Genomic DNA, 15,943 nt, shown 5'->3' on the forward strand with positions numbered 1-15,943 from the left:
TCTAAACAGAATTAATAGCCATATTCAGATGACCCACTCCCCAGCAGCCATCCAGGTAGCATAACATACCAATATCACCTAATTAGGTCGTGGTTTTAAAGGAGTATAAAAATAGGTGCACTGGGATGAGACTGGTGGCACTGTTTTACAATTCCTTCCAACACAAGTGTGCACTCCACTCCATTTTCCATTTGGATGACATGTTGTAAGAGCCTTAAGTTTAAGTGCAAGCCTTGTAAGTGCATGGTTTTTAGTCAGTAGCCATCACTGGCAAAATGACTAAAATCTTGTTTTGAGCAGTGTTGCTCATCCACCCATGTTATATAGTCTCTGCTGTGACATAGTCCATGAACTTGATAGTGGCATTATCACCTGGTGCATCAGCAATAGCATCCAGCCAGACATTGTTGACCTCCAAAAGTTGACATCATCCTTGTAACGATTTTGATAATGGACAAAAGACAAGGCAGTTTACTTATATATCGATGTATGTACTGATCTATGGTACTCATCGTTGATCTCTCTTACCATCATGCTGCCATATACGAGCAGTGTTGGGTTAAGGCTTAATCAACTATGCTCAACATGGACTACACCAGGAAAGCTTCATGGTTCAGTGATCACAGAGACTGGGTTATCTGATTTGACCAGTAATCAGACAATGTCAGAATTAATTGGTTTAAATATTAGACAATGTGGATATACTCTTGGTTGGCCTGGGGTCAGTTTAATGTGTCATTTAAAACAATGGCATCTGCAGTACAATATGGTTTACAGCAAGAAAAAACTGTGCTCCAGAAAGCTGAACAGAGTATGTAGCTTGTGATAAATATAATTGTCAACAATGGGATTTGCAAAGGATGCCTCCTCATAATTGTGTTGGAGTAGTTAAGAAAGTCATGTATGACAAAGACATCAATACAAATGGATGAATTTATTATGGCAATGTACAAACTATGATATTATCTCAGATTATATACACATGAGAATTGTAGAAAACACATTGTAGAAATCAACAACACATAGAAACATGTAACAAACTGTTTTCATAGTAAAGGCTGTATAAAAGTATAATGGGCAGGTTTTAAGGCAAAAGTCCCAATCTTGCTAAAATCTGCCTTCACATTTTCTTTTTCAATTCACATTTTTATATGTCAATCCATAATCCACTTATTATAGTCATACTGCTGGCCTTACAACAGGTGACAGATGTCATCACTGACATACATGATTAAATCAATACAGAAATTAGTATTGCCTTTCAATTGAGCAGAAAAAATACAGTTAAAAAAATGATTCTGTAAATCATATCAAAATGAAATCTTTTCTCACGATAATTAATACCGCTAAGATATGCTAAGGTCCTACGGGTATTCCTATTTGCATATCAGTTAAAAATATAAACAGAAAAGTTCTTAAAAGGCAATGGGACTACATGAGAAAAACAATGAACATTTGAGATTATCTGTGTCATTAAAACAGGTTAACTGTCTCAAAAATGGATGTAGTTAAAAACCAAACTAAATGAATCCTGTTTATAGAGTCTTTAACAATTTTGGCATAAGTCAGTGTTGCTCTAAAAGCCAAACGATGTCATCAATATACATGCCCGTTTTATGTACAAACAGTGAGATGATAGATATAAGTATCCTATGCTGCTGATAGGGCAACAGCATCAAGATATAATTATTCCATCCAGTGGCAGTCCCTCAGTATGGATGATGGTTCACATGTGCACCTAAATCCCTGTATGGTATGTCACTGAGGTTTCAATGTATATGCTATTTCAAAGACAGAACTTTCTACACTGAAGTCACCAAATCTCATACAATTCAGCTTTGACAGTATACATCCCCACATGAAGAGCTTGCATACTTGCAAGCCATGTTAAAAGTAAAACAGATATCAAAATAAAAGGTCTAACATTTTATGCCTATATATTCATACATTACTGCAACAAATACATTACATTCCTGATAAAGTACATACAAAATGCCCATTGCAGAATGGTGTTTTCTGTATGGACTTAAAATACTTCTGAAGAGAGGGAAATTTTTTATCTAACAATATATACATGTAATAATTTGACATGCTCAAAGTATTCCTTCAAGTGAGTGACTTTAATTTCATGTCACATTTAGCAATATTCCAGCAATATCATGATGGGGGCACCAGGAATGGGCCCCACACATTGTGCCTATGTGGGGTATTGAATCTGGGCCTTCGGCATGATGAGCATAAGCTTTAACCACTAGACTAGTCCATCACCCTATCACTCCTTTCAATGTGTAAACAACCCAACAACTGTTTTAATGCTTAACTGACCACAATTTGAATTAAAGGACTGATATGGTTGTTCAACGCATCTGATAATATCAGTATTATTCAATCACCAACCAATCTCAAATTTCATGAACATAGCACATTTGTAGGCAACAAGTGTACAGGTGAGACAAACACAGGTTGAAGCAAGGTTAGGCATGCTGTCAAGGTCAGCACCGAGACACGTTTGTCATGCTGCTTAGTTTGGAGTTTGTCGATCCTCGATAACCATGTTTATCATACCTGAAATGGCAAAACAAGCTTTGAGGTTCACAAAACAAAACTTAAGTACCAGGGTATCTGTTAATGATCTCCTTACTTTACATAGAAACATAACTAGCATTCAGAGCTGCCCCCACAAGAGATTAAAGCAACATATGGTTTTTATCAGCATAGAAAACATATGACCCATCTGACAAAAGAACTTCCCTTCCAACAAACTTTGTACTAATTTAAGTCAGTGTTGTGCACCTACATATGTGACATTAACAAGACAAGGAAAACAAGAAATTGTGACCAGTTACAGGAGGAAAGAATTCATAGGAAACTCATTTCATAAGTTAACACTGGTAACATGAACACTTTGATGGAACTACATCATAAAAAGTACCATAGTAATCACTAATAAACAAAACATGACTAGTTATAGGAGGGTAGCATTCAGAAGAAATCTATGTTTTGCTTAGGTTTTTCATTTATAATTTGATTTTTTGTCACAAACATTTACCAAAGTAATCGTCAATTTTCAATTTAGTTTGTCAAGATATAATGATCATAATAAAAACATCCGAAAAGCATGCAGGAAGTCTTTTAACATAAAAGGAAAAATAAAATGCATACAAGGAAAACAAACTGTGTCCAGGGACATGGATGCCCCCGCAGCTGTAGAAACAGTTCTGTGCACTGAGTGTGCTGGGTGATTAATTTCTACTAAACAAGTACAATAAGCATCCCTGGTGTGAGATACACACCTTTCAAGTCAATTCTGTTGAGCAGTGTTTGTTGAGAAGTGGATAGATTTCATTCCCTATCACACTACCATCATAGAGAAATTCAGCAAATTGTACCTAAGTTCAAACGTCTCCACACTTACAAAAATCAATACCAAAAAAAAAATAAGATGCACACTATTAGAGTCCCAAGAAATACCATGTATAAGTTCACTTAATTCCAGAATGTTTTTTAAAAAGAAGTGGATAGAGTACATTCCCTGTTTCAAATGGACAGGCGGATGGATGGATGGACCAACGTACACAGATGGTTAAAGTTACCCCATATGCCCTCAGCCATATATGGTGGGGGCATATAAATAGTCATCCTTTTAAAACCACTCCAAAGGGAGACAATCCTGTCTTGGGTTTGACAGCTACATGTGATTGATCCCACCATCTGACAGCTATGTTTGTTTGTTTAACATCGTATTCAGCAATACATGTCTGTTACTGCATTGGTTTAACTCAGTCTTACCTGTCTGTCTCTCTGGTTCTAGCTGGTCTATATTTCGTCTCATAACTAAAGAAAGAAAGCCACAGGACCTTCTTAAGCAAGTGACAACAGAGGGGAAAGTACAAAGCAGACAAACCTGTGAACTTTTGAGTTTCAACACTAATTTCCTCATTATCTCATACAGTCAAAGATAAAACAGAACTGAATATATTATTCTTAAAGATGTCAACATGTCAACATCTGTTTAGTGATATGAATGTGTTGCAGCAGCAATGTATTGACTGTAACTTTTGAAAAAAGAAAGATGTTTCACTGATCTTAAAGTTAGAATTACTTGTCAGTGACAGAAATTCCTCATGATAAGAAGTATGAGTATATTTAATGAGTAGACAATGTATCATGATGTATCATCTATAACAAATTTAGTTCACAGACTGGCCAAGCTGCGTGTTGGATTAGGAAGCACAAATACAGGGCAGCTCTGAATTCACTGTTGTAAGTTATGCCAATACACTTTCAATCACTACTTTAGTTAAGAGGAACTTCAAAGCATTTTGGTTAAATAGTAACAAAACAATAAAACAATTCACTTCATAAAATGCTACAGTTAAATCAAATGTACCAAGTATGATCAAAACAAGCACATGTGAAAAAGGAATACTTAAGAATAGTAACAATCAGGATATTAAAGAATTTTTTCGTTTCAGATATAAGAAAGAAAATACACCCCAAAAAAGCAACAGTGCAGAAAATAGTATATAATAAATGCAACCGTTGACATGCTTTTGAGAAATACCAATTCCGGTGTGAAAGGAAAGTCAATTTTATAAGGTAGATAAAGAACTACATCAATACTTTTTAGTTCTTGTCTTCCTGGCGAGGACAATACAGACGGCAATGATGATGATGATCATGAGGGCACCTCCTGCCACCAAGGCCCATGTTGAGATCTCATATGGTGATGTTTTCTCAGTTTCAGGAGATTGTGTCGTCCCAAAAGCAACTGTAAAAGAATGTACTATCATTACTAGTTATGCTTATCATGACATATGTTGATCAAGAACTCTATCTGGGCAATTTTAAGTCACATACAGTAGAAGCTGTCAAAATATCAGTCCCATCTGTGGCTTGTACATTTATCATCATTTAAAAGGCAGCTGACAATTCTGGATCTCGGCATTAATTGAGAGAACAACATGATATAACAATGTATATGAGAGTGACTGGTTCAGTTATAGCTCTAGGTAACAGTGTCACCTCTACTATCAAGCACACTGTCTAAACAGAATTATTTTTTCAGTCCCAGAGAGCGCCAGTTTAGATAGCTTCCACTGTAATCACTACAAGCAGGAATTTGAGATGGATAAAAATCAGATAAATGCATGTTATTACTGTCAATCCCATTAGTAACAGTGTACAGAAACATTGTGTATCTACAGTTCCCTGTCTAATCTAGGACAAGACTAAGTGATACATGCAGTATGATCACTGATCTCAGTGAGAGAACTGCGCACTTCTAATGACAGCATTAAGCCTTACAGATATCAGTCAACTTTCAGTATGTCAGATTTGTTATTATGACTGACAATCAGTAGGAGTTCAAAAATTTTTGTAAAGGCCACTTGCCCTGATTTTATGACATAATCATGATGATGTAATTAACAAAGAATAAATCAACATGGTATTTGATGTTGATGCTTCCTGGACTATTAATCAAAAAATGATAAATAGCAAAGAAAGACAACTCTACTTTATTATCATTTCAAAATTTAATGGCTACATTTAGAGCAGATATGAAAAGGAATTCAAGTTTATTTGAAGTTTAAAACCAGAAGTTGAATTTTTCAAGTAGCCCATGGAGAAGTAAGATACCATTATTTTATTGCCCGAAATGAAAATTGACTTGTCCAGGGCATCGGGCAATGGGATTTTTTAACCCCTGATCAGTCTGGTCAGTATAAGCCCTCACAGAAGAGCTCTTCCTCACTTGGTCAGTCAGGACTCACCATCAATATTTGATTGTGCTTATAAAGTGCATGAAATAAGATTTATTTCAATTAATGTTAAATCATAAAATAAAGATACCAAATTGAAGACCCTAATTGTTTTGTATTTTAGCAAAGACTGAAGGACCTGAGAAAATATATCTGTAAAGGAGAATGAATAGCCTGATTTTGTCAAACTGGCCAAACATATCCTACACCGACCAAGGATATTAACTGGCACATGGTTTTTCTACAAACTAAAGTCAGTTTACGGCATGAGTGGATTTAATTTTGTGCCGCTCTTAGCAATATTCCAGCTATGTGGCAGCAGTCAGTAAATAATGGAGTCTAGATCAGACCATCCAGTGATCAACAGCATGAGCAATGATTTAAGAAATTGGTATACAATGACATGTATCAACCATGCCACCCCTTACAACAAGCATCGGTTGCTAAAGAAGAAGCCTATCCCTGATCTTCGGGGGTAAGTCAGTTCAAGCTGCAAGTAAATTCTCAGGCTTTATACTGTTGTCTATATTTGCTAATGCTGTTCAGTGTAGTACAACTTTCTAGTAAATTTCCATCTATGGCCAACACACAAATGTTTGGTTATACTCACATAAATCTCTCCCCGAGACTTTGGGGAAGTATTCTGTCCAGAAGGCATACTGTTTCTGTCTGAAGTTAGTCAGGTTCTCTGACTTGTTGGTGATACTCAAGTAACTGTGATTGGTAGGATTGTACCCTAACCAGGTTGCATTACGGAAGTCTTTGATGGGACGGTCACGTGGGGTTGGATCACTGGAACAAAATGTCATGTTATGACATAATGAAAACTACAGCTCTCACACATAATTAACGTTCAGCTTAAACACTTTCATCGCCTGTTAAGAGGACACCAGGAATAGGCACAACATGCTATACCCGTGTGGGGAATCGAACCCAGGTCTTCGGCGTGCACCTTAACCAAAAGGCTACCCCAACGCCCCTGAATGCTATGTGAAGACTGAAGATGATTGTCTATGTCTTAGTCATGTTAGTTGCTTAACATCATAATTAGATATATTCCAGATTAATAGCTGAATCTGGTCTCAGATGATTGACTATACTGGTGATGTGATGTCCAGAAATCACTGACTAAGGTTGTAATGGTGGCGAAAGATGTTTGACTATAATGGTGATCAGATGTCGAGAAATGACTAAGGTTTTGGTGTGGTGGCGAAAGATGATTGACTATACTGATGATTTGATGGTCTAGGGTAATTGACTATGATTGAATATACTGGTGATTTGATGGTCTTGGGTAATTGACTATGATTGACTATACTGGTGATTTGATGGTCTAGGGTAATCAATTATGATTGAATATACTGGTGATTTGGTGGCCTGTGATGCTTTACCTCTCCAATGATTTTATACATGAGCACTTACCCTCTGGCAGTAAAGTTGGTGAACATGTTGATCATGTATTCGCTGATGTTGCGATCATTCAAGTCATATTCTTGCCGAGGTCTCAGACCAGTCATATTGACGTAAGTCTCGTTGAAATATGGCAGCCCAAATACATACTGTAAGTCCTGTCCATGGGCCACACCTAAATCATCATAATGGCAAGTGACATACAGTGATATGTAAGTGAGAGCAATTAGACTACCACCAGACTGCTGATACTAACACAAATGGCTCTACAGACACTGGTGATGTCCCTCACAAATAAAGTCTTTTAAAGCCACAAATTATTACATTTTGAGGTGGAAGGCATTTTGTTCCAGAGTGAATGAGTGAGTTTCGAGAGAATGTGGGAAATCAAACCCAGGTCTTTGACATGATGAGCAAACACTTTAACTACTGGGTTACAACTGCTCAAGGTAAAATATACATGGACAAGACTATTACAAACAAAGATATGTACCGGTACTTTGCAAGGTAGTTAAGAGCTGATATCAATGATTGTCACATTGTACCCATGTAGGGGATCGAACATTAGGCATTCCAGGTGAACACTTTACTACATGGCTACAAAATGCCCTCAATTCATTAACTACTTATTCGCTCATCACAAGTTTTGAAAAAGCTTTATACTTAAGTGTACATCTAATCATACAACACAGAGATAATCTCACCTCTCCATGGTGGAAGATAGTCATTCCATGATTTATACTTGAAGACATAGAAGTAGGTTGTGTTGAAGATAACCTGGGAACGCAGCATCTCATTGATGCCAGTTCCAAACATGTAGTCCGACATCAACTGAAAACATCACATTTATAATGATCATTAACAGACAGACATAAATATGTTAAGACATACATCCGATTTCATTTTCAGCCTTAAATGTATTAAAGGTGTCCTCCACTGATAGCACTTGATACTACTCATAACATCCTTTGTTAGACAGTTAAACGATACTTTTATCGCTTCTCTGACAAGTGTAAGTTGGCACAGCTGCAAGTGCCAAAGCTATGAATACCATGCCTTTCAGAATGCGGTCAACAGCAACAAGATACGTATGAAGAGAACAGTCTTTCTCAGTAAAGTACAGGGGCCCGTTTCTTAAAACTCTTGTAAGCCTATGATCTCGTAACTTTTCTCATAGCATTTGTACCTGGTATACTTTAACATAGGACATGCAAGTGCTATGAGAATACTTAAAAGATGTTAGGCTTTCAGAGAGTTTTGACTGAAACAGGGCCCAGATTCTAGATTTGGGGGAAGGTAAGTCCTAGGGGTCAGTATTGAGGGGGATAGAATTATTGTGATGGCGATGATCTATTGCAACATGCTATCCTGATAGCGATAGTCTATTGTGACCAACTATTGCAATGTTTTTTCTCCTTGTTTCATATGAAGTCATTTCTCAAATGAATATATGATTTATATGAAATAAAAAGTTGACATAGTTTCAGTCTATTTTAATAACTGACAAGAAACTTGAAACCTAGATCAAGTCAACAGGCAAGTTTGTTTTAGAGGTGACAAGGACAGACAACTCTAAATCAAAGTGAAGTGAATCAGGTACTGTCTGTATTTTGTGCTGCACATTTATCAATTGAAGTCAATTAAACTATGGATAGTCACACATATTATCAATATTGTTTCATTTCTACCATCAATTAATTGCTATCAGGGACTCAACAACTGCATTCTTTCTATAGTTGGATGCATTGTTAGAGCCCTATTAAGTTTCATCTGAGATTCGAGCCCACACTCTTGAGAAGCAAGGTAAAGAAGGAGACTTACATCTGTCAACATCTGCCTGACTTGGCTGTAGTTCTTGGGCTCTGGCCAGTAAGTGTACTCATATGAAAGAGCATCAATGGCATTGGACATGTCCACAATTCCTCGGTCACGGAGGAATTCCTTCAGGATATTGTCAAATTGGGCTGGAGTTACACCATCCAGGAGATTCTGTAGGTTGGCTGGATTGTGTAACAGAAGAAAGGACATATTTAAAAGATATGCAAGCTCCATAAAACAAAATCAGGGTAAACCAATATGCAAAAAGGTTAATAACAATATCATAGTAAAAGAGCTGTACTCACGTATAAAAAATGAGCCTTCATCCAGAACAAGGCCTGCCAAGACCTGCATCTTTTTGAAACGACCCTGTTTGCGGATAGTGCTTGGGGGGTCAGGCAGGAAGGAGTAGTCCACACCTAGCACTTGCCCATCTACCACAGGGCCCCAAGGGTTCCCTACCTTGCCAGGCTGAAACACAAATCATGCAAAGATAGAGCAAACAAATCCTTATAAATATCCAAGACATACATCTTCTTCAAATGACCTAGCCAATGGATATTGGGGGGTCACCCAGGAAGGGGTAGTTTCCTCCTTGCCAGTCTTATACAGAATGAGTGAATAAATATTACTCAATGCCACATCAGATGTTTGGAAATTATCTGCAGTGAGCTAAAGTCACAGTCAGGTAGAGAGGGAATATGTGGCCACTCAAGAGCTATTTGTATTACTATATAAGATGATTTGCTAATGAAAACTGACATGTAGTCGTCTTGACTAAATAACTACATTACCATGGGAAACAAACAAATTATCTCATCATTCAATGGCCTAAGCCTTGGTAATGCAGTCAATACCATGAGAACAGAAAGTGTTCCATGAATTCAGCAACTTAAATATTCACAAATACATGTCCTTTTTTAGATTCTTAGTCAGAATTTCTAAATGATCGATCCTCACCTTCATCATGACACGAGCAGAGGCATTGACGATTTCATTGTAGCTACGGTACATTCGGAGACATTCTATGAGACGCTGGTTGTCATTAGTGGGGCAGCCCACCTCATAGCCCAGAGCCTTTGAATACTTCTTGGCATCGTCAGATGGGATGATGGCCCATTCGCTCAGATCTGAACCACTCATCATGATAGCCCGGTGGAACAAGTCTGTAACAAACATTAACCATTAGAACACACTCTTTCCATCTGGACACATTTACCATTAGAAAACAAATGTTTTTCATCTCAACATATTTACAATTAGAACACATGCTTTCCATCAGAACACATTTACCATTAGGACACACCTTTCCAATTGGACACACTTACCATGCTTTCACTCTGAAAGCAACATTACAAAGACACCCTTTCCATCTGAACACAAATTTACCATTAGAACATATGCTTTCAATCTCAACAAAGTTACCATCAGAACACATACTTTCCATCTGAACACAGTTACAACTGGAACACATGTTTTCCATCTGAACAGAGTTACCATTAGAACCCACCCTTTCCATCTGAACACTGCTACCATTGGAAAACATGCTTTCCATCTGAACACAGTTACCACTAGAACATACCCTTTCCACCTCAACAGTTACCATGAGAACACATTCCATCTGAACACACATATGCCATTAGCACACACCGTTTCCATCAAACAAACAGCATGACACACTTGCACTCACAACAAACATTAACAATGAACACACAGATATGTTGTTGGAAGACAAAACAGATACTTTATGTCAGAACACACTTGTACTATCAGAACACAGAATTCCTTTTAAAACACGCAATTTCCTGTCCCATGTTTAAGGGATGCAATTCCAACGCCGTGGATAAATGCATCATGAATGAGCAAATGTGACAGTAACTTACTCCCAGTCCTGGGAGACAGCAAGTGCAGGCCCACACTGACAGCTCCCACACTCTGCCCCATGATAGTCACCAGGTTAGGGTTGCCCCGGAATGAGGAAATAGTCCGTTTCACAAACTCAAGCGCTCTAATCTGATCCCACATCCCATAGTTGCCAGGGGCATGCTGATCTCCAGTGCTCAGAAACCCTGTAAATGTTGCATAGTTATGAGACATGCTGTTAACATGGGTTAAACTGATGACAAATACTACTTACAAAAAAAAAAATAATGGAAAATAATTATGCAACTGGCAAATGATTTGCTTTGGGGGGTTGTTACCATTCATCTCTTGAGTGAGTGAATGAATTTAGTTTTATACCACTGTTAGAAATATTGCAGCAATATCATGCATGGAGACACCAGAAAAGGGTTCAACATACTGTACCCATGTGGAGAATCAATCCCATTTTCCTCAGGGGTGAGTAAGTAAGTTTAGTTTTACGTTGCATTCAGCAATGCTCTAGTCGTACAGCTGGGGTCTGTAAAGCAATCCAGTGACCAACAGCATGACTATCGAACTGCGCAACTGGGAACCAACCAGCCTGACCAGCCCATCACATTAGCCACCTCTTACAACATGCATGTCGTTCAGCTTCTACAATGAGACATCCATGAGGATCCAGGGTAGAATTAGGTCTTCAACAACCCATGCTTGCCATAAGGTGACCAACCTGATCGGGTGGTCGAGCTTGCTGACTAGGGTGACAGATGTCAGTGCATCCCAACTTCATAGATCAATGTTCATGCTGTTTATCCCTGGATTATCAGGTCCCCCATTCCTCAAAGCAATTGTAGCTCTATGACTGTGGCAAGTCTATGTAAAAGTATAGGAGTTACAATCATTTTAATGCTACGATTGCTTTGAGGAACAGGGTCCTGGTCCAGACTCAATATTTACAGACCTCCACTATAGAGCTGGAACATTGTTACATAAAACTAAACTCACACTACAGTGGCACTAGCAGGTCTCAGTACTCACCTAGAGCATTCAGCCTGTAGTTGAATGTGACAACTACAACTGATCTGTCAGCCAGGAACATGCCTGGATACTGTTGGCCCGAGCCCATTGTCCATCCTCCTCCATGGATAAACACCAACACTGGGTACAAATTGGTACCTCCAAAATCATCAATTTTCTGAAATTTAGAAATTAAACCATCACTGTACTTAAATAGCTCAAATTAACACAATACTGACACAACAGAAACAAATAATTCAGGCATAATTAACACAAATTGAGCATCAAACCACAATCCTTAAGAATATGGTCCAACTATGTTATAACATCTATTACATTTTCTATATCATCAGGTCAAACATGAATGCTTTGCAAGTTTCTCATCAGTGTCAGTTATTGATACACAGAGATGACTAACAGTGTTCAAAACAAAGTGATACCTCTAAAATTTGGCAAATCAAATACTGGCATATTGCGACATCCAATTTAAGACTGCACATTGTCCTTCAGTCTCGTAGAAACACTGTCTTGCCTTTTAGCACAGCACACATTAAAAGCAGCACTTATCCTGACACAAACGTTTACAAATAAAATGTGATGTAGTTTGGGGCTCTCAGGCAGTTTTGTTGAATATCAACTCATATCAAAATTGTGGCAATTTTTATCAGCATGATCAGGTACTCAATTTAAAATAGAATAGAAGAAGTATTGCAGGACCTTCGATGCTGCCTCTTTGTCATGTTGTTCTCACTTTACAGGAGAGAAACCTTTACAGCAGGTATAAATAAAAATCAGTTCATTGTTATCAAACATTTATTACTTACATCCGGTGTGTAGATATTGAGGTAGAGACAGTCCTCACTGGTTTCGCTGTACTCGGGGAGGGTCTCCCTGAGGAGCCATAACTGCTGGGGACAGGCCGGGCGGTGGTAGGTGGCATCCCAGATCCCATACCATGAGGGTGGTTCAGCATTCTACAAAGACAAATATGTGATTGATTGCATTTGTGGGGGTAGGGGTGGTGGTGGTGGTGATGGTGTGTGTGTGTGTGTGTGTAGGGGTGGGGGAGGGTTCGAGTTCAGACACACAAACCCCCTTGAAAATGACTTAAGGCCTCATTGAACTTCCTTTTTTTCACACTGGCAGAGCCAACTCCTGACACTCCCTACTCTACCTATTCAAAATTCATGGATCTGCTCATGGATTGCATAATACTGAACCAGTCAAAGAACATACAAAATATGGACAATTAATAGTAATTGCATATGCAAAGGACTAACCTGAACTCATTTTTTGAAAATGCAGATTATTTAAGATGATGAATACTATAGTACTCTATGCTCTACTCTGGAGATCAATAACTCAGTACTGCAGAGATGATTGTCAGTGTTGATATTATGGTTGTAACGAAGCATCAAACTATCAATGGATGATTGTTGAGCCTCCCATAGCAATTAATCAATGGTAGGAAATAACGTATCATAAGTACATGTGACTATCTATTGTTCAGTAACTGACTTCTGTTGATAAATGCAAAGCACAAAATACGGTATCAGATTCATTCGCTTTGACTTAGAGTTATCTGCCCCTGTTAAACTCAATCTGGGTTGGAAGTTGCTTAACAGTTATCAAAGGAGACTGAGACTACACAAGGTTGTTTTCATGTCATATAAACTATACATTCATTTGGGAAATGACTTCAAATAAAACAATTCAAGAAGAAAAAAACTATTGCAACAGTTGCTTGCAAGAGACTCACTATCACAAGAGTATGTGGCAATAGACTATCGCTATCACAATTGTTGTTTTCCCCTCTATAGTCACCCCTAGTTGGCATATTTGCACACTTCAGCACAGTCCTACAAAATTTGTTTTATGAGAAACAACACTGTTTTCAAGTATTGAAATATGAATTGGCATTTTTGTTCCAGATTCAAAATGAATTATTTCACTTGTGTTCTGGGCCCCGCGCCTGACAGCGATCATAGCACTTCAACAGCTGCAAGTCTGTGCTAAAGTATGGGAGTTACCACTGTCATAGCACTATGTACAATCACTTTCAGGAATGAGGCCCAGGGCTATTCTCCTTGTGTACTCAGTGTTTGCCCTAAACATGAAAATTTAAGAGTCATCATGACTCCCTATTGTCATGAGAGACAGCGACTCCCTGGTTTCATGAGAGGGAGTCATTGACATGTTTTTGAGAGTCAACTTTCGTATTGGTCTTTCATTAAAACATCAACTGTGATTGTTTAATAACGATAAAAAAAACAAGGTGAAGCAGGTCAGGTATTAAATCAGCACTGAGCAGTTAACCGACAAGCAATAAACTAAGTAGTTTAAACAACAACAAATTACAAGCTTAGGTTATCTGAATAATTTGTGCATCAAATATGCAGATTTTCTGCTTTGGGGCAAATACTGTATATTGCACAAAGTGGTTTCTATTATAGGATGAAAGAAAAAAGCTGTCTATCATAACACAGGACATGGTGTTGGGAACTCAACAATGTTTTTTTGTTGATTGATGCATAATCTGATCCAATACGAGAATTCAAGGAGTTTCCTCTGGTTTTCAAGGAGGTTCTCCTTTAGTTGTCAAAACCAGGTTTGTTGAGTCACTGACCTTCAAATGCATATTGTGATTCCACAGAATAATTAAAATAGCATTGGTCCGATGACTAAGGAATGGAGTTATTTTGCTTCCTAACAAATCCCTAACCATCCTTCTTGAGGATGTATCCCCTCTAGTCTTTTCGTTAATTGTTTAACTCACGAAGATACAGGTAAGGCCTGGTCTTCAGTAACCCATGCTTGTCCTAAGGGGTGACTATAACCAGATTGGGTGGTCAGGCTTGCTAATTTGGTTGACTCGATCATGTCATGGTATCCACTCAATTCAGGCAATTGTGTAGATCAAAGCTCATGTATTTGATCAGTGGATTATCTGGTTCAAATTCAATTATTTATGAACTATACTGCTGGAATATTGCTCAGTGCAGGGGAAGAGTTCCTTCCATTCCCCCCAGATTCTCTCTTCCGCAGATTAACAGAGGTAACATTAAGTGTTTCGACCATATATATTGTTCTTAATTTGGGGGTTCTTTGTTATTTTTGTGCGACATCTCGTAATTGGTGAGTTAGGTTTTGTTAATAATTCTAGTATATATCAATTTATAAACATTGTTTGGGATGGGGAAATGGTAGGAGGTCTTACCAAATTCTGACCATCGCCTGATCTTCACTAGTTACTATTAATATTACCCCGGTTTGTCTTTCGATCATTAGGCAATTATTTCAAATATTACTTGAAATTACTAGTTACTTATGTAACATAACAGACCAGTAATAAAGAATTTGATACCTTAAACCTGAATTCTCTTCGCCAATCTTGGTACTGCTCAATGCGTTTAGCATACGGTATCCCAAGGAACATGTTGATTCGCCAGTTGTACTTAGTCCCCAGACTGGATTTTACTCTCACACCTTTCACTTTACCATACACGGTATCTGTGGTGACATAGTCTCCGCTGTAACTATAACCACATGCTAGTTCTATCACGCTAATTAATATCACAGACAAGGTCAGGGCCCCAAAGGACCCCTTGTCCAACCCGATCGTCATTATTTCGCTCTCTTCCGCGTTCGGTCAGCCATTTTCTTGAACAAACGAATATGGCTGTAGCCGTTGGTGGTGTCACGTGATCAAGGTATTGCTTCATACCTGTGTTCAGGTGTGTCAAGAACGGTAACTCGTGTGCGATCTACTCGGTGTCCCCAAGTGCCCCAAAACTGTGAGAAGGGGGTGGAAATTGATGTATTGAGGGACAACGCTTGCCGAAACTAATTTCGGTGTCATCCAACGCAATGTAAACTGTTTTTGTTTGCTAATCAATTTGCTTTATTTTTTTCATTTTAACTATTGTATTATAAAAGATTTCTGAATTTAGTTGATAGAATTAAACATTACATTTACAGAATTAAACATGACATTTGTGGAAACCAGATGCATGTTTATACCGTGTATTGAGTTGTTATGTTATCTAGGGAGCAGTACCGAACCATGCAATACA

The 15,943-nt window shown here is 38.1% G+C and overlaps 1 protein-coding gene across 2 annotated transcripts; it reads right to left on the reverse strand.

The window, feature by feature from the left end:
• Positions 1-704: 704 nt before the first annotated feature.
• LOC137277867 (cholinesterase-like) lies at positions 705-15,598 on the reverse strand. Of its 2 annotated transcripts, XM_067809838.1 has the most exons (13): positions 15,235-15,566; positions 12,695-12,844; positions 11,892-12,048; positions 10,874-11,059; positions 9,951-10,156; positions 9,296-9,461; positions 8,994-9,172; positions 7,877-8,003; positions 7,185-7,347; positions 6,373-6,554; positions 4,624-4,771; positions 3,790-3,834; positions 916-2,565 (listed from the first exon to the last, which is right to left on the reverse strand). In XM_067809838.1, exons 1-13 carry the CDS (start codon positions 15,493-15,495, stop codon positions 2,493-2,495), a joined length of 2,043 nt encoding a protein of 680 aa, XP_067665939.1. In that variant the 5' UTR covers positions 15,496-15,566; the 3' UTR covers positions 916-2,492. The 2 variants fall into 2 exon arrangements, with proteins under 2 accessions (XP_067665941.1, XP_067665939.1); XM_067809840.1 differs by lacking the exon at positions 3,790-3,834 and having other exon boundaries at positions 705-2,565; positions 15,235-15,598.
• Positions 15,599-15,943: the final 345 nt, after the last annotated feature.

This window comes from Haliotis asinina, chromosome 3 (assembly GCF_037392515.1).
Source record: "Haliotis asinina isolate JCU_RB_2024 chromosome 3, JCU_Hal_asi_v2, whole genome shotgun sequence".
Lineage (NCBI taxonomy): Eukaryota > Metazoa > Mollusca > Gastropoda > Lepetellida > Haliotidae > Haliotis > Haliotis asinina.